We start from the raw sequence: 26,504 nt of genomic DNA, 5'->3' as shown, positions 1-26,504 counted from the left end.
CAAAGTGTCATGGGAGGGCAGCGATTGTGTAACCCAGAATCAATGGTCATATCACCACTGGGCAATTCAAAAACAATTCCTTTACTTTTGGCTCAATAAAGATCAAACCTAATTCCAGTGGAGGTGGAAGGGAGAGTTTCTGGGCTGCTCCGAGGAGGAGTTTTATTTTGTCCCAGCGAAAGATTTCAATCGATTTTGCTGGACTTCAAAGCGAATGATTCTCTCTCGGTCAGCCCAGCCGGGGTTATCAAAACCTATTACAGCAGGGGGGGTTGGCAACACCAACTCTTGAGGAGTTTGGAAAGGGTGCCAGTTCCTATGCGCCGCTGTGTGTGTGTGTGTGTGTGTGACGCTGGGCTCTCCTCCCACCACTCGATGGTGCCTCACTTTTAAGTTTCAGTCTCATTGCTGACCCAGATCTCTAAAAGAAAGCTTCAACTTAATCAGGCTCCTCCGCCGCGAGATGTCTGTCAAATTTCTTTTCGTTATCTTCGGTGGGATTGTTTTAACCTTGGTGGATAATGCAAGGATTTTCCCAAGAGGTAAGCATTCCAGTGCATTGGTGTAAACTTGAATTGGTAAAAAAAAAAATACCTTTTTACCCCCAACCCCACCCCGCGAAAATTAATGCCAATGTTCAATTTGTTTATTTTTTCTCACTTTAATTGTCTCTCCCTTTCTGCAACTTTGGTGGGGTGCAGTGCCAGAATTAAGCTTGATACTAAATATTGGCAGATGACTTGCCTGCCAGAGACATCATTTTTGCACCGTTTTGTCCTCACTGGACTTTGCTACCCCCTCCAGCATAAACATTTCCATCGTATAGGCCAATGGAATCAGACGGATGAACCCCAGTTGATTTTTTACCTCTGTAATCCAGGATGCTATTGAGCTAATTGGTTTCCCCTACAATTGTTACAGTTGGAGATCAACTAAACACAGAGTTTGATGTGAATTCAAACTGGGATCTTGCCAATCTTGTGTGGCTCACTTGCTAAACAATTGATGGTGGGTGGTGGTGGTGGTGGGGGGGGGGGGGGGGGGGAGACCGGCATTGTATGTATTTTAATACCTGGAAAAATATTCAGCATCCTGTTCTTGAAAAACTGTTCAAACACTTACCAGCACTTTAAGCTTATTTTAAAATATGTTTCACAAATTAAAGTTAATACCTTAAATTGCAACCCCTGCACGGGGTAATTTAGTAAGATGTCTTACAACACCAGGTTCAAGTCCAACAGGTTTGTTTTGAATCACCTGCTTTGAGTCACCTGATGAAGAAGCTGCGCTCCAACAGCTAGTGATTCGAAAGAAACCTGTTGGACTTTAACCTGGTGTAAGACTCCTTTCTGTGCCCACCCCAGTCCAACGCCGGCATCTCCACATCGGGGTAATTTTAAGGTGAGGTTGTGATAATTATATTTTACTTCCAGTTTGCATTGTCCAGGAGCATAATTGTTAGAGATGATTAGTTATACACCTTCCTCATTGCATCCCATCTGCTTCAACTTTATTTGAAGAAATTCAGAATGCTTGGATCCTGAAAAATATGGGATTAGCATTCAAACTGATTACATGGTGGGATCCTATTGAATTCCGGATTGTTGTAAAACTAAAGGCAAATTATTAAAGTCTGATAACTTAATCAAATATCAGGGATTGCTCAATTTAGAGTTCTACTTTTCACTTGGAGGTGGTGCACTGGACGGAATGCTTCTGGACTTGAAGCACAGCAGTTATGTGAAATCCGTCTCCTTTTCCATTGCTGAAATCTCATGCTCAACATCAACACTCCTCCCTCAGGTATAACATGATGTAGAGATGGACTAAAATACTGCATCAGTTTAAATCATTGTGGAGTCTTTGAGCAAGATTAACAATTTGGTGCTAACTGTTGCCAAATCATGGGCAGTATTGTATTGTGGGCATATGCCATGAGTTATAGACTGCCAAAATTGGGCTTGATTCATGGACTCTGCAACCAACAGGGAAATTAAATTTTCATCCCATTCAGTCTGGGCTGCATTCAGATGTGAAAGGGACGTGCCAAATCTTTCTGCACCCAGTCTGCATGGGACTTGTTAATATACAGACATTAACTTCAGATCCCAAATTCTGCTCTATTTAAACTGCATTTTATTTGCATTCCTTGGCGTTGGTATCCTGTCATCTCTGTAAGATGATGGGCATGCTGAAAATCAAATGCATTGGGGATGGGGTAGTTTCATCCAATGCACTTTGGCTGATAATTGAAGGGACCAAATATACACCTGCTTGCAAAAATGTCATTTTGTGGATCCTGTTTGTCACACCTTCCTGTTGCCATAGTTATCAGTAACACCTATAAGTAACAATCAACGGTCAGTTAGCTCGGTTGGCTGGATGTCTGGGTTGTAATGCGGAGCGATGTCAACAGCGTGGGATCAATTCTTGTACCGGTTGAGGTTATCCGTGAAGGCCACGCCTTCTCAACCTTGCCCCTCGTCTGAGGTGTGGTGACCCTCAGATTAAATCCCTCAAAGGGGAGAGCAGCCTATGGGACTATGGTGACATTGTAAATAACAATAACACCTAAATTATATTGGTAGCTCCTGCTTCTATTTCTTTTAAACAGTTGCACTAAAAATTGCTATTTTGCCATCCTGGCACTAGCAGTGCTGTGGGATGAATGCCCAATTCATTGCTGTAATGTTCTGTTACAACCAATGCAGTTAAGAGACATACCATCCAACCAACTCCCTTCTTTGCAACTGTAAATAATAGCCTTCTGTTTATAATCATACATTTTTCAATTATCAAAGTTTTATTCTTGTATTTATATATAGATTCTCTTTGATTCATGCAACAACTTGCCAGATTCATAAAATATCTACCTTTTCCCCTCTGTATACTAAATGCTGTGAAGAAACGAAGCATGTTCCCATTTCATACAGTTATCAGAACTGAATGTTTTCCAGTTCCAACATAGGGGCAGGCCTGAAATGTTTAACGTTTTTCCTTTCTATATCATTGCTGCCTGAATTACTGAGCTTTACTGGCATTATCTGTTTTTGTTTCAGAATGCCATCAGCTGCAGTGTTTCCCTTTTTTTTTGACAAATTCATCATCCCTGCACTCGCAGCAGGGAGCCGTGCTAGAACGAGCACAGGTCAGAGAATTGGTTTACAATTCTGTGGCTTTGCTTCAAGTTACACTCCCTTAGAATGTGGCTCCCTGCAGGGATTGCAGCGTTGATTGATTTACTCTACTGCTGTGTTGTTCAAGAGAAAGTGCTGACTAGCCGCAAAGCGCGGATACGCCAATTCTGTTTTAGCAATGTGCAGTAATCTTTGGAAAAAAATTGAAGTTCTCTCAGTTCAGAACCAGCAGGTAAAAGTATCTGACATGTGTCTATTTACTTAACAAATACCTGGCACCATTCAATGCTCAAGGAAATAAAGCACTCACTAGGAACAAAAAAACATTCACACACTCTTCTCTTTGTTTTACCATTTTACCATAAAACATGCAGAAAAGTTAAAATACTATTGCATGTTCTGTGCGGGCATGAGTGTTCAGTTCGTGTGCCAAATGACAGGGCTAATTATCCAATAATTAGAAATGGAATTGGCCACATTGGGATTACATAGGGTATGGTAGCTGATGAAACCATCAATTCACGCGACACGTGGTTAGAAGTGAACAGTGGTTTTAATCGTCTTACAACAGAGCCTGCCTGTGACAAGATGAACTCCAGATGAACTGGCAGGCAGGCTCTCAGCATCAACCTTTATACTTCCGGTTAGGGGGAGGAGCCGTGGGTGAAGCCAAGGGTGGAGCCCAGTACAAACTCCCGTACACTCCCAGTGCATCTCCCCCTAGTGGCAGAGCAGCGCAACTGCTCGTGTGCCGAGCTTACAGAGACATAGTACAACATGTGTAATACAGTGTGAATTACGCTACTGTGATTCACCACAGTGGCATAATGGTTATGCCAATGAACTAGTAATCTCGAAGTCTTGAGATGAGTTCAATTCCATCATGGCAGCAGAAGAACTGAAATACAATTAATTAAATAAATCTGGAATTTTAAGAAAATCTAGTATTAATAATGGTTAACATGCAACTACCAGGGCAGCACGGTGGCCTAGTGGTTAGCACAACCGTCTCACGGCGCTGAGGTCCCAGGTTCGATCCCGGCTCTGGGTCACTGTCCGTGTGGAGTTTGCACATTCTCCCCGTGTCTGCGTGGGTTTCGCCCCCACAACCCAAAACTGTGCAGAGTAGGTGGATTGGCCACGCTAAATTGCCCCTTAATTGGAAAAAATAATTGGGTAATCTAAATTAAAAAAAAAAAAACATGCAACTACCAGATGGTTATAAAAATCCATTTGGTTGACTAATGTCCTTTAGTGAAGGAAATCTGTCAACTTTAATTGGTCTGGACCACATGAGACCAACCCTCAGGTCCACAGCAATGTGGTTGACTCTTGGCTGTCCTATGAAATGGCCCAGCAAGTTATTTACCTTTATTCAAAAATCCAGCTCATCACCATATTTTCATGGGTAATTGGGGGGGGGGGGGGGGGGGGGGGGGGGAGAGGTAATAAATGGCAGCCTTGTCAGTGACAATTATATCCTGAAGATTGCTACATATGTATGAGGAGCAGAAGTAGGCAATTCAGCCCTTCGAGTCTGCTCCCCATTCAACCAGATGATGGCTGATCTCTTTCTGGTCTCAAATCCACCTCCCTGCCTATTCCCCATAACCCTTTAACCCATAGAATCATAGAATTTACAGGGCAGAAGGAGGCCAATCGGCTCATCGAATCTGCGCTGGCCCTCGGAAAGAGCACCCAATTAAGCCCACACCTCCACCCCATCCCCGTCACCCAGTAATCCCACCTAACCCAAGGGCAATTAAGCATGGCCAATGCACCTAACCTGCACATTGTTGGACCGTGGGAGGAAACCGGAGCACCCAGAGGAAACCCACGCACACGCGGGGAGAACCTGCAAACTCCGCACAGACAGTGACCCAAGCCGGGAATCGAATCTGGGACCCTGGAGCTGTGACGCATCTGTGCAAACCACTGTGCTACCGTGCTGCCAATATCTGTGTCCTCTCATTCTAGATTGCCCCATAAGGGAAAACATTTGGTCTATGTTTACTTTATCAATCCCTCTTCGTATTTCATACACCTTGATCAGATCCCTTCTCAGACTTCTAAACTCCAGATGAATAACAAAATCCCAGATATCCACATGTGGCCTGTGGAGAACATATTTGACAGCATTTTCCTTTAGATTCTTTTAATTACTCATCAAGTTATTGTTGAGAATTTACAATTTCATGCTAAGCTGATCACTTACTCCATGCAATAAACTATTAACGCCTAAGTGATCCGCAATAGCGATAATGAAGTGAAGTCTTGCCATGGCAAAGAGAATTCACAGCAAAAATGATTCCTTACCTTGAATAATCGTCACATAATACACACTGGATGACTATTTTTAAATATTTGAAAAATCATGTGAGAATGAACAGGCCAAGTAAAAGTTAATTTTGAATGGCGACATGCAATGCTACAGAAATATTATTAGCTGTTTCTGAAGTTCTACTAGGATTCATATACCTGTGGGAGAAATGATGTCTCTCCCTCAATGATGGTTCCCAAACATTCTGTCACATGGTGGAAAGACCAGCATGAGTGCTGATCAGGGTCTTTTCAGGCTGGAGAATAACTGCCATAATTCTCTTTTGTTAAGGAAATCTCCATATGTACAGACAGTGCATACTTTTCTACAATTATATTGTATAACGTTACACATTTGCAAAATCGTTCTTGCCTATCTGAAAGGCAAACGCATTAATGTCTCATCCGAAAGATACCACTTCCTAAAATGCAGCATGTTATGCTATATTATATCAAATAACAGGCATTGAGGAAACTTAAAGACCAATTCCATCTCTAGATGCTGCTGACGTTCAATTCCAATTTAAGCGTTACTTTGCGGTTCACACTATTATCAAAGTTCCTTGATTAATTGTAATGTTCTTATCTTCCTCTTCTGAGGACGTGATATTCAACTGATTACGGAACTAAAAACAGAAAATGCTCAAAATTACTTAGCAGACCTGGCAGCATCTGTGGAGAGGGAACTGAGTCTTTCCACAGATGCTGCCTGACTGCACAGTCCTTCCAAAATGTTCTACTTTTAGTTCAGATTTCCAGCATTCACAGTATTCTGCTTTTCAATATTATGGATCGGGACTGAAAATGTAGAAGGCAATTCTCCCATACTGGGCCCAAGAGTTTGCGCCGTTGTGAATGCCGTCGCGTTTCACGACGGTGCGAACCGTGCCTGGTCACGTACGATTCACGCCGCTCCAGCCTCCTTATGCCATGCCAACCCATGCATGCGCAGTTGGACCGTGCCAACCTGCGCATGCGTGGGGGACTTCTTATGCGCGCCGGCACATCAGGTAACATCAGGTAACCTGCTTCAAAATTGCCACACATGGTAGAAAAATAAATGCCTATGTTTCACAACCCCCAGACATCCCGAAGCACTTTACAACCAATTAATTTACCTTTGAAATGTAGTCACTATTGTATTATAGGAAATGTTGCAACCAATGTTTCACAAGACAAGAATCCATGAAGAGAAATTAGATCTTGACCAGATAATCCTTTTTAGTGATGCTGGTTGAAGGATAACTAATGGCCAAGTCACTGGGAAGAGTTCTTTTCATTAGAATAACATCAAGAGATCTTTTCTGACCACCGGTGAGGGCAGAAGGGGCTCAGTGTAGCGTCTCCTCTGAAAGATGTCGCACTGATGTGCATCCACTGCTTCAGGACTTTAGCTGTTCAAATCTGATTCAAGTTAACGTTCCCTTCACTGCCATCTCTTTATGCTGATTAAAATGAGCTGTGAGAGGAAAAGATTTAAATCAGACAGTTGGATTCAGACACGAGATAAATATGGAAACTGCTTGCCTCTCAGATTGTTTTTGGACAGAGGTGAGAGTGACTATTGTTAACAGTTAGTTCATGCAAAGTGCACAGCAGAACAGATTTGAGGGGAATCAGCACACTGAAAAACTTGTGCACAGGGTATGAGATGGAAAAGCTGGACAAATATTCATCATTTGTACAAGGACCATCAGTTTAAACTGTGCTTGAATCGATCTGATCTCACTGACAGTTGAATGGATTTGAATTGTAGCTCTTGTTCCGTGTTCCCTGCCACACTATGGATGGGAGGTGTTTAAATTAGCTTCATTAAAATCCGTTGTCACTGCAGCTGGTAAATCGGGGTGTGTGGCTACCAAAATCAATTAAATTACTTGACGTAGCCAATGTGATTTTAAATTGAAATGATCAGTGCAGCATGAAATAAACTTATTTTATTACCTCTTCCCACTCTCTCCCCCTCCTATTCCTATTCTGTAGAACCAAATATTGAGCCAGGGAAGGCAAATTAATTTTCAAGCCAATACTCTTGGCTTTGAATCAGAGAGGAAAAAAGACTGACAAGTATTGGCAATTACTAACTTTCCCTTAGTTTGTGTTAACAGAATATTATGGAAATACAAGTCCATATTATATATAATACTGGAAATATAACAATGTTATACAGAGTGAAACTTAGAATATATTGCATGGTCCATATTATTAAGAAAAAATAGCCTCTAAATGAGGTGCTCCACATTTAGCCTTTAACACATTTACAAATGTTCAACATTAATGGAAGCGATTGTAAGTCTTATTATCAAATTTCTATTTTTGAGTTTTCAGTTTATCCTAAATTGCATATTTTCAATTTGTCTTCCCTTGTGTTTTGGCCAGAATAGACCTCCGACTCATTTAGTCTCCACTTTGGCAAATCTTGCTCACTAATTTCTGTTTCTTGGGACTCGTATTCATGCACTGCTGGTGGATGTACTGCAGGTGGAATCTATGCATTACGTAACAGACTCATGCACAGGCAGAAGGTATTTACAGATATACCTTTCAGATTGGTGATTACTTTACCATGGCTGCTAAACAAAGTCTGTTGGGTCATTACTCTTGCTTGCTTTCCCCCCTCATATTTCATATGCTCCTTTATATCCTTCATGTGCCATCCACACACCATCATATCCCCACGCCCCTTTCATGCTCCGATGTACCCTCCATAGCCACTCATCCAGTATCCACAATGAAATGAAAAAAAAAAATGAAAATCGCTTATTGTCACGAGTAGGCTTCAATGAAGTTACTGTGAAAAGCCCCTAGTCGCCACATTCCGGCGCCTGTCCGGGGAGGCTGGTACGGGAAAAATGGGGATACATGAGGGAGTCTTTGACAGGAAGTTTTTTTAAAAAGTGGAGATACTAGTGGAGATACTATTCAAACACACTTCCAACTGAAAAAAAACTCATTCACAAAAGCCGTGTAAAAAGAAACTCTCTACATGTGCCCAATATGTTGTAGAAAGAAACACATTTTCACTTGCCATATCAAAGAAAGATAACTCTTTAATGACGTCTTAAAACTGCTGAGAAAGGTGGTTTCACAGCTTTTGAAACAGCCAAGCATTCATAATGGGCTCAGCTGCAACTAGAAACTCTGAAAATATAAACAGTGGAGTCTGTTCAAACTGACAAACAAGTTGGCAGTTTTCCCCTAAGCTGCACCAGATGTCCTATTAATTAAAGCAATCCAGGAGCAAGTGGCTGTTTTTATGCAACTAAAAACTGCTGAAAATTATTTTCAATTTGAATTGCTCTGGGCATTTAAATCACATCATAATATTCCATTAGAGATCACAAGCAATGTTGTCTTCAGTTTTGAATGCATAAGATCCTAATGCGAAAGTATTCTAATCATAGAATCATGCAATATGATTTACAGTGGAGAAAAGGCCACTCGGCCCGTCGAGTCTGCTGCGGAAAGAGCATCCCACCCAAGCCCACACCTCCATCCTATCCTCATAGCCCCACATAACCTCTTTTGGACACTAACGGCAATTTAGCATGGCCAATCCACCTATCCTGCACATCTTTGGACTGTGGGAGGAAACCGGAGCACCCGGAGGAAACCGACGCAGACACAGGGAGAACGTGCAGACTCCGCACAGTCAGTGACCCAAGCCGTAAATCGAACCTGGGACCCTGGAGCTGTGAAGTAACTGTACAAACCACTGGGCCACCGTGCTGCCCACATCACAATGCATCGCAACACCAGAGTAATACTGGTGAATGTAATAGTCACCATAGCTTTTCAGAACCATACCATATGATGAGTCACTGCATTTAAAACATATCTGTTGAATAATATAGCATTTAATAGTGACATTTTATGTTGTTAAAACATTTAACACTTACATTTTACAATGTTCCTGACTCCTCAACAGACTTTTCCAGTGATCACAAACTGGCCAAAGAGTCAGTATACTATTACACTTCTAAAACCAGTAGAAGAAACTAGCTGTAGGGTGATGGGGGTGGCGGTGGATTGGGGCGGGGGATTGTGGGGAAGGAAATTTAATTTCCTATAGGGTATTATGGTCCGAGACCAGACCCCAACAGTGGCTAGGATACTGGAAAGAAACCACAATATTTTATTTTAATTTTGTAAGACTGTGCGGAAAGGATACCTTGCTCCATGTGTGATTCCCGCAAAATAGGGATACGGTATAGTATAACAAACTTCATTGCTAACACATATCTTCAACATCGCACAAAAAATAGCTTACAATTGCCAATCAAGACAGTGACACAATAACCCTTAACTGCTATATTTCCACTCAAACAAGAAAACCATCTGAGAACTCAATCCACCTTTAAATACAGTTAGCACTCTGGAATACTTGCTGTACGGAGGTGTCCTGAATACACCACTTTGAGAAAGATTTTCTTTGAGATTGCTTTAAAGAAAGAGGCCTGACCCTCTCTAAGAATAATATAGATTCGCTGGCTGTATTTCTTCAGAAAACCTTCTCAGCTTGTCCTCCAGCCGCAAACTAAAACTGAACCTCAACACTTGACTGCTTCAACCCTTTGATCCTCCCATTAACTACACCATCTTGCTCAGGTGAACATAATGGCCGGGATTATCCCGCAATTGGCGGGACGGTCCGACGCTGGCGCCAAGAGCGGCGTGAACCACTCCGGCATCGGACTGCCCGGGAGTTGCGGAATCCTCCGCACTTCCGGTGGCTAGGCTGGCGGAGGCGGGCTTGGCGCGGAGGGCCGCCGTCGGCCAGCACATGTTGGCGCATGTGCTGAACCGCCGGTGTGTTCTGGCACATGCACAGAACCGCCGGCCCATTTCCTGCGCATGCCCAGGGGGGCTCTTCTCCGTGCCGGCCATGGCGGAGCCTTACTGAGGCCAGCACAGACTGAAAGAGTGCCCCCATGGCACAGGCCCGGCTGCAGATCAGTGGGCCCCGATCGCGGGCCAGGCCACTGTGGGGGGCCCCACCAGGGCCGGATCCCCCTCTGCCCCCCCGAGGACTCCACCAGCCATCCTCCAAACCAGGTCCAGCCGCGATGGACCATGTCTACTTCACGCCGGCGGGACTGGTCAAAAACGGCGGCCGCTCGGCCCATCGGGGCCCAGAGAATTGCCAGGGGGGCCGCTGCCAATGCCCCCCAACCAGCATGGCGTGATCCCCGCCCCCACCGAAAACCGGTGCCGGTGAATTTGGCAGCCGGCGTCACAGCGGCAGGACGGGATTCACACCGCCCCCCCCCCCCCCCCGGCGATTCTCCGACCCGGGGTGGGGGGGGGGTTTCGTAAAATCCTGCCCAATGTCTCTAATTAATTTACTCTTATCTCTAATTAACTAGTCCTCATGGAACCCTGTTAATATAAAAGAACATTAGCCCAAACATTTACGATGCTTTAATTGCACCTCTGGCTCCCAGAAAGCCTAGCTGTTTTGCAAACCAGGATTTTCAAAAGCACTCCTGCAGCAGTCATACACACACTAACCCGGCTTTGAACCCTGGCTGCACCAAATAGATATAATACAATGTATCTGAAATTCCTATATTCATCACAAGGGCGAGCCCAACATCAGAAAATATGCATGTGGGATCACAACCCAACACTTTCCTGACCTATGAAACGGCCATGCATAAATAGTACAGGTTTGGTAAAAGCTCAAGAATTCATTTGTCCAGTGAAAAACTTCAAGATTTTAGCTTTCACGACTCCATTCCCACCAGCCCTCATATTTAATTGTTAAAGTTGATCCGGGCTAAACCCAAAATCTTGATTACAGTGCAGTTTGTACACTTGGATACATTCAATTGTCACTGAATGGTCTCCATCTTTGTCATGCCTGGTAACCATTGCACACGCACCAATTTAAGATGCATTTTTGTTTGATCTGTGTGACTCAAACAGAAGTGAAGCAAAATATTGGTTGCATTCTCAGTTTATGAATTATATTTATACTGGAATTGAAAAGTATAATAAATGTTAGCATGATCTTGCTTGAAAATATACAGGAAATCTGCATTAATGCAGAGTTTCATTTCTGTGTTGTGGTTGATCCCCAAGTCAGGAGGATTGCCCGTTCCAGACATTTACCAAATTGAATTATCACCTGGCACACTCCTGTACATTCCGCTCTGCAAAACCTGTCTCAGACTGAATCCTCTCCTCCCCACTTCCCAGCAAAGTGTTGATCTCTTGTGACTACTAACTCCTTGTAATCATTATAAAATTGATTGATATTAACATCAATTAAGTGAACAACTTCAATTTTTCAGAGAGAGCTACAAAACTATCCGACTTGATTTATGATCATTTGTTCAAAGCCAAAAATGTTGATATTGAACCTTTTGTTACAGAAATGTTATTTCCATAAATCTAATCTTTCCCTTTGTACATGTGGCGGATGTTAGCCTGGTTTGAACTTGGGATTATGGACACTGAATTGACGCTGATGAAACTGATAACTTAGATGAAAGCAGTCTGGAGTGAACTAAACTGAACTACAAGGTATCCAGAACTTCACACATGGGTATAATTTGTTTTCTTGAAAGGGTTTCTGTGGGACGTTTACCAAAATTAAAAAAATAGTCTGGCAAACTAGCAGTCTGGCACTCTTTATTTCCATAAAACAGTACTAATTTTCAGACTCTTGTTATTGGGGTAAAGTTATACAGATGGATGTAATTTCTAAATCAATTTCTAGGCCTTGACATTCCTTTAGGCTTCTTTTCAGAACTGATATGGGTTCTGTTACCAGAGCAGCCGTCTGGTCAGGCTGATCGGAAATTGGGTCTCCGGACTTCTTAATGATAATTGGGTGATGTCCCACGGGCAGTTCATTCGAATAAAGTGACCCTCGTTCTGATAGTCTTACTAGCAGCAATCCACAGGTATGTCTCAGGGGATGGGTGTTAGCGTTTGGGATATTGTAGAGTCAGGAAGCATTCCTGACTTTAAAAAAAACTCATTTAAGAATCCTGAATGGAGCAGACCTTAAAACACATTTCTACCAGGGAACCTAAAATAGACATTAAACACATTATTTCCATATGTGCGAGACAATAATGCTTGCTCTAGATGCATCTGCAAAGCCACCTTAGTGCAGTCGAACCTTACTGAATTGACTTCAGATAGTAAATAATATGCGGTTAAAGTTGCTCTGACACTCCCTAACTTACTTATAGATGAAGCATGGATATAAATATGTAATAGTTTCATTGATAACCATGGTAGGTTACCATGGCCATAATTGGTCTCTTAGTAAGGCATGTCCTGTTGTGAGGAAGGCAAACAAGGCTTTAATGCCTCTATAAAGAAAATAAGTGAATTTACAAAAACTGATCACATGTTAATGTAAATAAGTCTTTGTTCATGTATAAGTGTAAAAGCAACCTGGTAAATGAGTTCTATTTGAAAATTTAGGCCGGGACTTTATGGCCCTGCTGGCCAGTGTGATGTTCCAATCCTGCAGGAAGTCAATGGACGTTTTGGCTGGTCTGGCAGCAGATCCACAGGGCTGGAAAGTCCCAGCCTATGTTCCTGCAGGAGTTTACATTGCTTTGACCAGGCCGATCACAATGTATCATTGAGTTTTACTACAGAAGGAGACTATTGTGTTCTGTGGTTCCACCGATGATGAAGATACACACGGAACATACATATGTTCAACTAGAATGATGATTTATTGTCAAACACGTAGAAAGATAACAACAGATTTATATAAAAACAAAGTTCCTTGAATTCCTAGGGAGATGCTCTGAGATCGACTATCCTGTTGTACGTCCTATTACCAACTGCCTGGTCACTACAGTCATGTGATGCATGACTGGCAGCACTCGCTGGCCGGAGGTCATAACTATGATTACATGTACTGACGTGCAACTTTATATATCTATACAACCATATACATTTATATGTCTATACATATCACCACAGAGACAGTTACAGGAAGCATGCTGGGGGTTATCATTGACCTGAAAGCGAACTGGTCCGGCTATATAAATACAGCAGCTAATAAAGCAGGTTTAGGCTGGGATCTCTGCGGCTAGTAACTTGCCTCCTGACTCCCCAAAGACTGTCCACATCACAAGTCAGGAGAGTAAGGAATACTCTCCGCTTGCCTGGATGAATGCAGCTCCAACAACACTCAAGAAGCTTCACACTGTCCAGGGCAAAGCAGTCTGCTTGATTGGCAGCCATCCACCGCCTTAAAACATTTGCTCCCTCCACCACCGACACACAGGAGCAGCCATGTGTACCATCTACAAGATGCACTGCAGGAACTCACCATGGCTCCTTAGATTGAGCCACCAAAGCGACCACTACCTCCACGATCGAGAAGGACAAGGGCAGCAGATGCATGGGAACACCACCACCTGCAAATTCCTCTCCAAGCCACACACCATTCTGTCTTGGAAATATATCACCATTCCTTCACTGTCACTGGGTCAAAATCTGGAACTTCCTCCCTAACACCACTGTGGGTGTATCTGCACCACGTGGGCTGCGGAGGTTCAAGAAAGCAGCTCATCACCACCTTCTCAAGGGAAATTAAGGATGGACCGTAAATGCTGGTCAACTAGCGATGTCCACATTCTGTGAAGGAATACATTTTTAACAATTATGTCGTATCATAAATGGAAACTGTAAACAAGTAAATTACTTTGAGTAGTTGAAGAGGAAGAGAAATTAACATACACACTTTTTTATCAATACATACTGTTGCAATTATAAAATCTAATTTTAACATCTTGTCAACGCTGAGTGTGACGAGAGAAACGTTAGAAAATAGTTTGCTATTGTTTGCTAATTGTTGTCAGCTGGAAGTGGTCATCTGTGCAATTGAACCATGGGCAATAGAACAGAGATTCGTTTTCAGAGACATCACAAAGGACAGGATATCGTCTGTGAAAATGATTATCGGAATGGAAGATAAACCGCACTCAATTTTGGAAAATACTTTCAGTTCAAGGGCAAATTGAAACAAATACTGAGTGTAACTTCTAAGTTTTTAATTAAATTATTGCCTCATAGGTTGCATCTCTTAGCTTTAGGCTTACAGTTTTTACCAAAACATATGCATCGCTGCCATTATTTTAGGTCTGAAAATGTATCCAGAATTTGACATTCCTAAATTAGTGAATTCAAACGCTCAATACTAATGCTGTGGTTGTGTCATGTCCCCGACAGGTCAGTTACCTGGGTAAGGTTTGGTCACGGTGATGTTAGGGTCAACTTAACTCCCACAGACTGTGTCAAGGTGGCAATGAGGCTGCTCTTTATTGGCAGAAGCAGAAGTTATAATCTAGGCTTGTCGGCCTTAGAAGGAGATGTCTTACAGGGAACCGTTCTTCATTCATTCCGACCTGTCTTGTGATTGACTGCTGCTGTGGCTGTTTGATTTTCTAATTCCATATTTCACATAGTTCCACTTTTCTATGAACAATGTGCATGTGCAGCTAATGAAAGTTAAATAAATAGTAACACCATCATTCGGGTAAAATTATATTGACTTCAAAATGCGAGACATACATAGCAAAAACAAACCTAATAGTTTAACAGCGTGTAGCTGGTTTTCAATAAATATTCTTTCCCAGTTAAGTATACACTTAGGATAAGGGTGATAGATTGTATAGCCTGTTCCATGTCGACTGGGTCAGTGAGAAAACTAATGTTCTACACATTGCTTCAATAGCTGTTTTGCAGCTGCTATGTCTCTATGGAAACTGTTGTAGTGAGGACCTTTAAGATCATTATTAGTGAGATCATTTGCCTTGTAACGTCAAATTATTTTGACATGTTCCAGTGAGAAAACAGTTTAATTTGGCTCCAGGCAGTATTAAACCATACTTTATTTTTGCAAAACAGTCCAATCGTTTTCACAAACGTTAGGTTGCTTGGTATTTTCATCAGACACTACATGAAGCTATGATAGTTTTAACATAAATCACATGATAGTCAGTCAACAATGATCTGAGCTCCTAGAAAATGCTGCTCCTAATTTGGCACTAAATTGATAGTCTTAGTCAAAGAGGCCACATAATAACTGGTGGGTAAATGGAAAAATGGTGCAATATGGGATGCTCTTCAGAGATTAAGGCTGAAGTGTACTACTGAAGCCCAGTGAGCGGGGATATGTTGCTCTGCATCTAACCATGTTATTAGAGACTGCTTTCCACTGAGATTGAAAGTGGAAAGTCTTTCATCCCCAAACACTAATACCCATTACTTAGTTCAGCACAAGCTTCATTAAAAAAAATAGCAAAATAGACAAATAAAGCAGTAGAGTTATGTTTCATCTGCTCTTAGGCAGTACACAAGCACATTTGCAAATAATGCTATCATAAGACATAAGCAGAAAATCTACTTGCATTGCAACTATATTTTGGGTGCCAACCTGACAAAAAACAGAAGGGAACAAGTACCTCTTCCCTCAATGTCACTTCCACCACTGATAGAATTGGTTCTCGACCTGAATTCCCATAGACCTCTGATCCATAATATGGAACAGCACTTCCAAGTCTTAGCAGAATTCAATTGTAAGTGTGATTGAGAGGAGGATGGAAAATAAGGGCGATAAGGAATATAAAATTTAGGGCGCTCACAGTGCGGAGTGGTCAGCACTGCTGCCTCAAAGCACTAGGGACCCGGGTTAAATCCCGGCCTTGGATGACTGTGTGGAATTTGCATTTTCTCCCCGTGTCTCTGTGGGTTTTCTCTCGGTGCTCCGGTTTCCACCCACCGTCCAACGATGTGCAGGTTGGGTGAGGTTACGGGGATAGGGCAGGCAAGTGGGCCTAGGTAGGGTTCGCTTTCAGAGAGTTGGTGCTGTTTCAATCAGCCAGATGGCTTCCTTCTGCACTGAAGGGATTCTCTGGTATGAGTCAATAAAGGGCAAAAGATCAGAAATTAGGAGTGATGTTTTGGGATGGGTAAGGTGAAGTGGTAGTGTTAACTGTAAGCTGGTGAAAATGCCAACAATGGAAGGGGTGGCAGGTAGTGAGGGAGTGTCAGCTTTGAACAATAACTTTCAAAAGGGATTGGACATATACCCAAAATGGAAACATTTGCTGGGTTATTGGGAAAGAGCAGGGAAGTGAGGCTATTTGGATTTTGTTTTCAATGAGCTGGCACAGGTACCTTGGGCTGAATGGCTTCTTTCTGTGCTTAATAATTTGGATTAACTCAGGGCAGATGTCAAAAATTGTGTAAAGATGGGAAGTGTGTGAAGAGTGCTGACGTTACCTGAAGTGAGGTAACTGCCATCAATGGTGGGTGGAGTGAAGTGAAAACCAGTGTATGGAAGATGTTAGTTAAGGATGGAAGACCTTCAACATGAACTAAAAGAGGGGAAATTACTGATAACATTAACTGAGGGGAGGCACAAGAAGAAAGATGAAGGATGATGGAGAACAGTACCAGCTTCAACCAAGTTTCTGGTTGAATTGACAATTAAGGTGGACCAGAGTGTATGAATGTAAAATGTATGAGATGGAGGGAGTGGCAATAAAACAATGGAGTATGGTGTCCTTGGGAATTGGGTTTGGAGACGGTAGAATGTTTCTGTATTGTGTTTGTACATGGAAGATTGATTGGGCGCAATTTAATGAAATGGGAACAAAGTCCCACAATGAGCATATTTAACTGCGCTCACAGCGCCGAGAAACACAACGCTATTGAACGGTACTCGGGTCAATCAGTGGGGAATGCGCGGCCAGGGCCACACATAGCTCCCTTCTCTGCACTGAGGAGCAGAACTCCTCAGTGTAGCGAGAGATAGGGATGCCATTTTTAAATGGCGTCCTGATCTCTGGAGCCCCCAACGCGACCACCGACCCTCCCCCAGTCCCAAATCACTATGAGGGGTTCCCCAGGCCCCACCTGCATGCCCCAACACCCGTGCAGGGCACCCATGGCCCAATCACCACAGCACAAAAAATGCCAGCTTGGCACCGCCAACCTTGTTCCCTTGCAGTGCCCCTGCCAGTGCCACCTGGGCACCTTGGTAGTGCCAGGCTATCACCCAGGTGGCACCTGCCAGATGCCCAGGTGGCACCAGCAGTGCCAGAATACCACAATGCCCAAAGGGCGTGCGCCTGGGGGTCTCCGATCCCCTGGCAGACCCCCACAAGTGTCATTAAGCCTGGTCCCCATTTGTGGAGACCAGTACTGAATAGCACTCACTCAAGGTCTCCATGGCAAAGGGGGTAGCTCCCAACACCTTGGGTACTTCGGAATACTGCATATTAAAGTGAGATTGGCTGTCTCTCTCTAATATGCAGATTTGCTAATGCAGCAGCTAGCGAGATCGCATTAGATCTGGCGAGGCATTGCTTGCCGGGTATATCCCAGATATCTATCAGTCACGTTGCACCGAGGCGCACTGCCTTTCATTCGCAGCGTGGCCGTTCGATCGCGCCCTTCGTGTTGGCATGGGCTTTTGAAGGAACAAATATCATCTTTCATTTCCTGTTGTTAAAATTAAAACATTTCGAAATTGGATCCCCTGGAAACGCAGTGCCATTTTTTTCTTTAAACATTCAGATTGTTGATTTAGGCTTTTGTGTCATTTGTTTCTTTGTGTTTTTATGTAAATTGTGGAATGTTGGATATACCTACCGCTTTTGTTATAAAATCAATGGGCTGGATTTTCAGCTCCCCCTGCCTGAAGGGCAGAAGATGGGGGCAAGTAAAATCCAGTGGTTGGTCATCCCACTGCTTAGGCGGCCGCCCCAACCTATCTGGGTCCCTGGTGCAGGCACTGGGCAGCCTGAGTGCCATTGCCTGACTGAAACTCTTAACTGGCCACATAAAGGCCTCACCCTTTTGGCACCAGTATTTAATTTGAGAGGGAGGGAGGGCCACGGAAGCCCCCCCCCCCCCACCCAAACTCAGATGCCTCACTGAGATCACTGATATGGCTCCTCAGCATTGGCGCTTGCCTGTAGCCACAGTACTGGACACTGCTCCTGTTAGCACCAGAGAACTCCCAGCTTCTGCCCTCCAGGACTAATCTGCGCATTATGACTCTTCTAGTTCTTTGGAGAGCTCTCCAGTTGGTCCCAATCCCTTGACTTATCACCATAGCTCTGCAAATCATTCCATGCTGCATAACTTTTTCACCCTCTCCTAACAGAAGCAAAAGAAAATTTAGAGAGAGAAGGGGACATACCAACTAATAACAGAACAACTCTTCCTTATTTATTTTCTCAAAGTTGATGCTACAAAATCGTTCATGTACTCAATGCAAATGACACAAATTTGTAGTACAATTGATTAAGTCAAGGGGAGCAATAATCATCTGTCCACGAGGTGGAGTGTTAACCACCCGTGTACAGCCTTTGGAGTTATTCCATGTTTCCACTCATGTTAGAAAAGCTGGCATGGGCTAATGCATGCTTTTGGGTTTACGTTAACTGGATGCACGCATAACCCAACACAGCTATTGTATAGTCAAGTGCTCTGTCAAGAGAAAGAAATAGGGAAACAGATTCACAGAATCATAGAATTTACAGTGCAGAATTCTGTAACCATTGGGACTAGAAACCTGTTACTGTGAGAAATGCTGTCAGCTTTTCAAAAAGCTGCTTGCACAACCTTCAAATTTGGAAGGAATGAGATTTGTTGGTTGTTGGAGCTGCCTATTAGCCCTGGTGGGGTTGGACAACCGTCCATTGAGAGTGCGCTGGCATGCTTTTGGAACACATACATAAACCCATGCCGAGTATAGCGGCAGATGTAGACTCCATAGAATCACTACAATACGAAAGGAGAAGGCCATTCGGGCCATCGAGTCTGCACCAACCCTCTGAAAGAGCACCCTGCCTAGGCCCACTCCCTTGGCCTATCCCCATAACTCCACCGAACTTGCACATCTTTGGGCTTGTGGGAGGAGACCGGGGGACCCAGAGGAAATGCCCACAGATACGGGGAGAACATACAAACTCCACACAGACAATGACCCAAGGCTGGAATTGAACCCAGGTCCCTAATGCTGCGGGGCAGCAGTGCTAAACACTGTGCCACCTCTGTATGCAGGTTTTCATGTAAATGGTTTCCCATGATTTTGGGAGCTCAACATTTTGTGAAATTTTAACAAATGCGTTGAGAAAAGAATAGATCCCCAGGCGTTCCAACGATGAATCGTTCACTCATTTTGATATTGAACTGTATTTTGATTGTTGCCAGCTTTTTGCTGATAGGGTTCCTGCGAAACTCCTTGGCTAGATTTTATGCTCCCCCACCAGAAGGATTGAAGGGTGGGAGCAGATACGTAAAATCCAACGGGTTGTCTTCCCTCCACCACTTGCCCGCCTGCTCCGACCTGTCTGACATTTTAAGGGGATAGGAAAAGAAGAGAACTTTGAACATAGAACAGTACAGCACAGAACAGGCCCTTCGGCCCTCGATGTTGTGCCGAGCAATGATCACCCTACTCAAACCCACGTATCCACCCTATACCCGTAACCCAACAACCCCACCTCCCCTTTAACCTTACTTTTTAGGACACTACGGGCAATTTAGCATGGCCAATCCACCTAACCCGCACATCTTTGGACTGATTGATAAGTCAGCTTGTAGGCCTCATCCTGCTCTCGCTGGTATTTTAACCATGGCATGCGGAAAGTCCAGCAGCTTTAGTTTTGCGACTTGGTGTTCAGCAAGTGGTCATCACCTTTGGAGGCCCCCCCCCTCCTTTGCCCATTGAGGGCATCCCACCCACCAGATTGTTTCCCTGTCCCCCTCCCCTCTCCTCCCCTCAACCCTCCCCTTGGTGTCTGGAACATAGCCCCCCACTCGCACCCACAGAAACATATCGGGGACCTGCTTGTAGTCCCAGCAATGGTTCGCAGGGTGCTTGCTGGGACGACAGAGCTTAACCAGCAGCTCTCTCAGGTGAGACGTCTTCCCGAGAAAGAGGCAGAAGTATCACGTTAAAGCAATTGATGCTGCTTCCAATTAATTGGCGGCGGGGCAACGGTCGGGATCATGGATAGGCGGTCCACCACCCCGCCAACCCCGATCTTTTAGCCCGCGGGGATCAGTGGGGGAATGGGGACCATGGGTACCAGTAAAATCCAGCCCCTTGATTCATTTTGCTAGGCACTATATAAATATAAGTTGTTGTCTTGGCAATTGAAAGAAATGTTGCTAATGGAAAAATCACACTATAGATTTATTTTGCTTAATAAACAAATATGCTAAAAAGTTTCCTATGAATAAATAGTTCACAATATAACCTGAAAAGGCTGTGAATGTTTCAGAGTGAAAAGTGAAGCTTTGACCCAAATAAATTTGTGATTTAGCACTCTAAACCACAAAGAGACTCTGCCAAAACTGGTTAAGGGATAATAAGCTTAAGGAAGCAGCTCTGATACATGTCTTAATATGTTTAGAGGCGTAAGAAATATTGATCAAACAGCCTTTGGGTGTGAGTACAGAGCTGGAGGACACAGGCTAAACATGAAAATGTCTATGCAGAAGCAAGACACTTTGAACAGAAGAGGTCTTTAAATAACATAGCTGATCATATCTTGTTTGGCAAGCTGTGCCTTGCCTTATATTGCAGTTTGCAAAAATGTTAAATTCTTGACAGTATTTTTATTTGTTAACATTTTGTCAAACTAATGCATTGTATAATAGAGTTGAGGATATTTTAAAGAAACTGTATACTTGAATTGATGCCATACCGAAATGCTGATGGCTGATTTTGAGGAATGGGTCTATATCGGAGATGGCCTTCGACATGTACACCATCTTACCTTTGGTGTTGATCATTTCTAGAGATGTTTGCACTGAGGGATACTTGTTCAAGATTACGAATCAAGAAGTAAGTGCATGGTGATTATAGGGAAGGGAAACAGCTTTCCAGGGTGATATTAAAGCAGACCATGATAGAAATGCTCAGCAGATCAGGCAGCATTTGTGAAGGGGGAAGCAGAGTTAACAAGCAAAACCTGACCAGTTCTTGGGAGGTGAGGGGATTGACTAGAAAACATTTAAACCGGTGTCAGATTGGTTTCCGACCATGTATTTCTGACTGAGAGTATTTCCAGTTCTGGAAAGGGGCCTGCTAATTATCTGGGGGGCGGTCGGGGAGGGGGGGGGGGGAAGAATAGCGGGAGGCCGTGAAAATTGCCGGGAAGGCCCTCCCGCTATTCTCCGACCCATCGTGGGCAGCGGAGAATCGCGCTCCTGTTCTTTTGACATCCAGTCCAGAGAAGGGGAGGTAGGAAGGAGGACCTCCTCAGCAATCTGCAGCTCAGCCTGACCCATAACAGGCGGGCGAGGGAGGTCCTCTGGCCCAACTGTCTGCCCCTCCTCCATGGCTATGTTGGTGGCCGGGTGTCCTTGGAGAGGGAGCACGTGGTGTCCACCGCTCGAACAAGGCCTCCCTTGCCCAGTAGGCAATGTGGGGACTTTTGAAAAAATTAATTCACAGGATGTAGGCGTCACTGGGAAGGCCATCCTAGTTGCCCTTCCCTAGTCACACTTCAGAAGGCGGTGGTGGGCTGCCATCTTGAACCCCTGCAGTCCCTGAGGTGTAGGTACACCCACTGTGCTGTTAGAGAGGGAGCTCCAGGATGTTGAAGGACAGTGACGGTGAAGGAATGGCGATATATTTCCAAGTCAGTGACTTGGAGGGGAATCTATAGTTGGTGGAGTTCCCAGGTATCTGCTGCTCTTATCCTTCTGGATGGTAGTGGTCGTGGGTTTGGAAGGTGCTGCCTGAGGAATCTTGGTGAGTTCTCGCAGTGCACCTTGATGGCACACATGGCTGCCTCTGCTCAGGGCGCGCGGCGGGGGGGGGGGGGGGGGGGTGCTTTATCAACTCCTTTAATCACCTTTTAGTTTAACGTTTCAAATTTCCTTTTTTTGTTTGATGCACTATCCATTTCAGGGGCTGCCATTTACTTTGTCTCTCAGTTTGATTTAATTTTAATTGCTTTATCCAAAATAGTATAAAGAGAGCCAGCTGCGATACTGGATGTGTCGTTCGTAGGCAGAGATCCGTAATGCTGCATCTTTTGAGTAAGCCTACAAACAAGACATGTATGTCTTGATTCATATGTAATCTGACTGAGATCCACTTAACACCCCATACCACACAGGTCACCTGTGTGCAAGGATAATTCCTCATAGCATTATTGGTGGCACCAAGTGGCACTGCCGGCAATGATGACCTGTTGGCCTCTGGTGGAGTGACACTCCATCTAGGGTCCTAAAAGGAGGTCCGATGGTGGCCAGTTGAATGCATGACAGGTACTGGGAGGGAGGAAGGCTAAAATTCCATCGCCCACATTAACGGGCAGCACGGTAGCATTGTGGATAGCACAATCGCTTCACAGCTCCAGGGTCCCAGGTTTGATTCCGGCTTGGGTCACTGTCAGTGCAGAGTCTGCACATCCTCCCCGCGTGTGCGTGGGTTTCCTCCGGGTGCTTCGGTTTCCTCCCACAGTCCAAAGATGCAGCGCCGGCCCTAGGGTTGCTGGCGCCCCGGGCAAGCTGAGCTTCGGCGCCCTTGGGGGGGGGGGCGTGGCCGGGGGGGGGGGGGGGGGGGGGCGTGGTCGGGGGGGGGGGGGCGTGGCCGGCGGGGGGCCGGGGCCGAGAGGGGGGGCGGGGCCGAGAGGGGGGGCGGGGCCGAGAGGGCCTCCGACCTTTTCCGCATTCTCAACGTCGAACCCGCTTTCAGTTGTCCAGGACTTGAAGCTCCGGAATGCTCTCCTCAAATCTCCTTTACGACACTCCGTTAGTCTACTTTTTTGATGAATGACCAAGATTCCTGTCACCTGATCCAACCGCGCCTCATGTGACTTGATGTCAAATTTTGTTTGATAACCATTCTGTGCAGCACCCTCGACTTTAAAGATGCAGTGAAATGAAAGCGGTTGTTGACAACATCATGACTGTTGGTGACTTCCTGTCTATGACATAAAAACATCTGCCAGTTTACAATAATAACCCTTCACTTACTTTCCCATTTAGTAAAAATAGGAAAAGAAAAACCCTACGTCCAAAAATAGTATTTTCCCAGCACCGCGGCGGAGTCTGTTTATTTACTTTTGTTAATAAATCCACAGATGAAGAGCACTTATACAAACAAGTAATGGCTTACTTCTATCTTTATTCTCGCACACATGGCGGGGGGGGGGGGGGGGGTGCGGGTGTGTGGGGAACTGGTGAGCGAATGTCTTCAGTAAATGTGGCAAGACTTTACATCAGGGCGTCAGACGTTTGTGTCTCGGGCTTCTGACGATATTGTTAAACCCATAAGCTTTGCCCAAGGCCTTAACGAACTACCACTGCTCAATGGGCACTCCACTGCTTCATAAAATGGCTGTATTCCAACACAGATCTTAAGGTCTCAGAACAGCAGCCACGCAGTGAGCTCTGTAGCATCTGCCCGCATCACATACTAAACAGGGGAGAGAAAAAATATTACAGTTTAAAATCTGTACCCGGTGGGGGAGCGGACCCGAGGGGGGGGCGGGGCGGGGGGGCGGACCCGAGGGGGGGCGGGGCGGGGCGGGGGGGGGCGGACCCGAGGGGGGGGCGGGGGGGCGGACCCGAGGGGGGGACGGGGGGGCGGACCCGAGGGGGGGGCGGGGCGGGCGGACCCGAGGGGGGGGCGGGGCGGGCGGACCCGAGGGGGGGGCGGGGCGGGCGGACCCGAGGCGGGGGGGGGGAGCGGACCGAGCGGGCGAGCGGACCGAGGGGACGGACCGCGGGGAATGTGGCCACCGCGCATGCGCTGGTTGGCGTCGGCCCAACTGCGCATGCGCGGGACCCGAGTCTGGCGCCCCCGAGCACATGGCGCCCCGGGCAACAGCCCGAGTTGCCGGTGCCTTGAGCCGGCCCTGCAAAGATGTGTAGGTTAGGTGGATTGGCCATGATAAATTGCCCTTAGTGTCCCAAATTTGCCCTTAGTGTTGGGTGGGGCTACTGGGTTATGGGGATAGGATGGAGGTGTTAACGTTGGGTAGGGTGCTCTTTCCAGGAGCCGGTGCAGACTCGATGGGCCGAATGGCCTCCTTCTGCACTGTAAATTCTATGCCTATGTCTAAATTCTGGGCTATGTCTTTCTTGCATATCATATTAAGAATTGCAAAACATCACTAAGTCAATCCTGATTGCTTTCTGGTTCCTTCAAGTAAAATAATTTCTAAAGGTAAAGATCTGGTTATTTGCTTCATCCATTATGGTTGTCAGTTTACAATATTTATATTAACATTTATTTTTAAGTTTTAATAGCATTATGAAAAAGGGCAATGTAGAACCTGGTGTCAATCACCAGCAAAACTGAAATCCGGATTACAATTTAAGCCCTTGTATTGTTGAATAAGAATCACTTAGAATTATATCATGAATGCAAAATTGTGTAAATATTTTCACCCTGGATTCAATTCACAGCAAATTTATACTTGTAACTGCTGCAAATACTGCTCTGCGTTCTATCTTCATCCACAGACAGCTGAATGAACTTGTCATGCATACTGGGAAGGAAGTGTGGAGCTGGTTCCTGTGAGTGGGATGTGGCAGGAAAGTCATACAAAACTCTAATTCCATATAAAAATGGAAATATGGCAATTCCAGATTCTCCACTGGGAATGGATTTGAAAGAATGTTTTCAGGAAGAAGTGTACTTGCGTCCTCTTTATTCTGTTGCTTTTGCATGGCTGTACATAGAGCAGGAACCATACTTTTATATCATTGTGGTCAAGCCAGGTATTACACCAGGAATGGTGGTGCGTATCACTGTAATATCTCCATGTTTATGATTTGGTTTATGTTTCCCATGGCCTGTTCTGAGTGACCACAGTCGCACAGAGCAGAGTTTTCAATTTTCCATTTGTGCGTCAGGTATCCGCCCTGGTTTGTACGGATGTGGTTTAGGGATGCTCGTGAGCTTTGTGGGAATTCGGGACCATGTGTGATGGGTCTTTCATGAGATGTTTGTTTGTGACTTCTTATGATGACCATTCACTTCTCCAAGTTTGAAATCGCATTGTCTGAGGTTGTGTGCGGGGTTCCAAAAGGGCTTACATCATTTCAGGTAGAGGTGAGGGACATTGATGAGGCCCTGATGAAGGGCAAAACATTTGTTTTTCTCAATTTGTTGAGCTTCACAGAGGGCTGCATCACAGCTAATGTGTGGGAGGGCAATCTGTACCAGCACTGGTAGCCAGGGTGTTGGGGTCGACTTGAGGATTCCAATGATGCACCTCATTGCAGTATTCAGTTGAACATCAATCCGTTGAGTATGGCTACTTCTGGTCCATGCCAATGCACAGTACGCAGCTACAGAGTACATGAGGGTCACCGCTGATATCCATCACACTGGTGCTGAGATTCCTCAACTGGTATCTGCCAGTTTCAGGATCAGGTTCACTCTTTACCTTGTCTTAGTGGCTACCTTCTTCAGGTGGTCGTTGAAAGTTCACTCCAAGGAAAGTCGGACTAGAATTGTGTCATATAATGTTGCTGCAGAAGATCACATTCCATGTACGTTGAGTGAAGAAATTCCTTCCCACCTCAGCCTTAAGTACCCTGTCCCTTATTCTGAGACTTGCCCTAGGCTTCATATCCACCAGGCAGGGGAAATATCCTATCCACGGCAACCCTACCACGCCCTATAACATTTTGATAAGTTTCAATGAGATCACATCATTCTTCGAAACTCTAAAGAATACAGGCCCAGTATCCTCATTCGCCACACAAGACAAACACACCATTCCAGAGCTTAGTCTGGTGAACCTCCGTTGCACTTACTGTATTGCACGTATATCCTTCCTTAGTTATGGAGGCCAAAATATACATAATACTCCAGGTGCGGTCTCACCAAGGCTCTATACGTCTGCAACAAGACATCTTTATTCCTGTAATCAAAACTCTATGCGATGAAGGCCAACATACCATTCGTCTTCCTAATTGCTTGCTGCACCTGCATGTTAGATTTTAGTGACTTATGAACAAGGACACCTTGAATATTAACACTTCCCGAGCTCTCATCATTTAAGATATACAGTG

General features: G+C 44.8%; 1 protein-coding gene across 1 annotated transcript in view; it reads left to right on the top strand.

Moving 5' to 3' along the window:
- Nucleotides 1-289: 289 nt before the first annotated feature.
- LOC119968873 (target of Nesh-SH3-like) overlaps nt 290-26,504 on the top strand; it is a 371,610-nt gene continuing 345,395 nt past the window's right edge. Inside the window, exon 1 of the mRNA XM_038801796.1 lies at nt 290-542. Within this exon, the coding sequence (XP_038657724.1) occupies nt 464-542 (79 nt within the window). The 5' untranslated portion in view covers nt 290-463. The remainder of the gene's footprint in view (nt 543-26,504) is intronic.

This window comes from Scyliorhinus canicula, chromosome 7 (genome assembly GCF_902713615.1).
Source record: "Scyliorhinus canicula chromosome 7, sScyCan1.1, whole genome shotgun sequence".
In the NCBI taxonomy this organism is placed as follows: Eukaryota; Metazoa; Chordata; class Chondrichthyes; order Carcharhiniformes; family Scyliorhinidae; genus Scyliorhinus; species Scyliorhinus canicula.
Note: the sequence above shows the minus strand (reverse complement) of the source record. Positions and strands in the feature narration are given on the sequence as shown.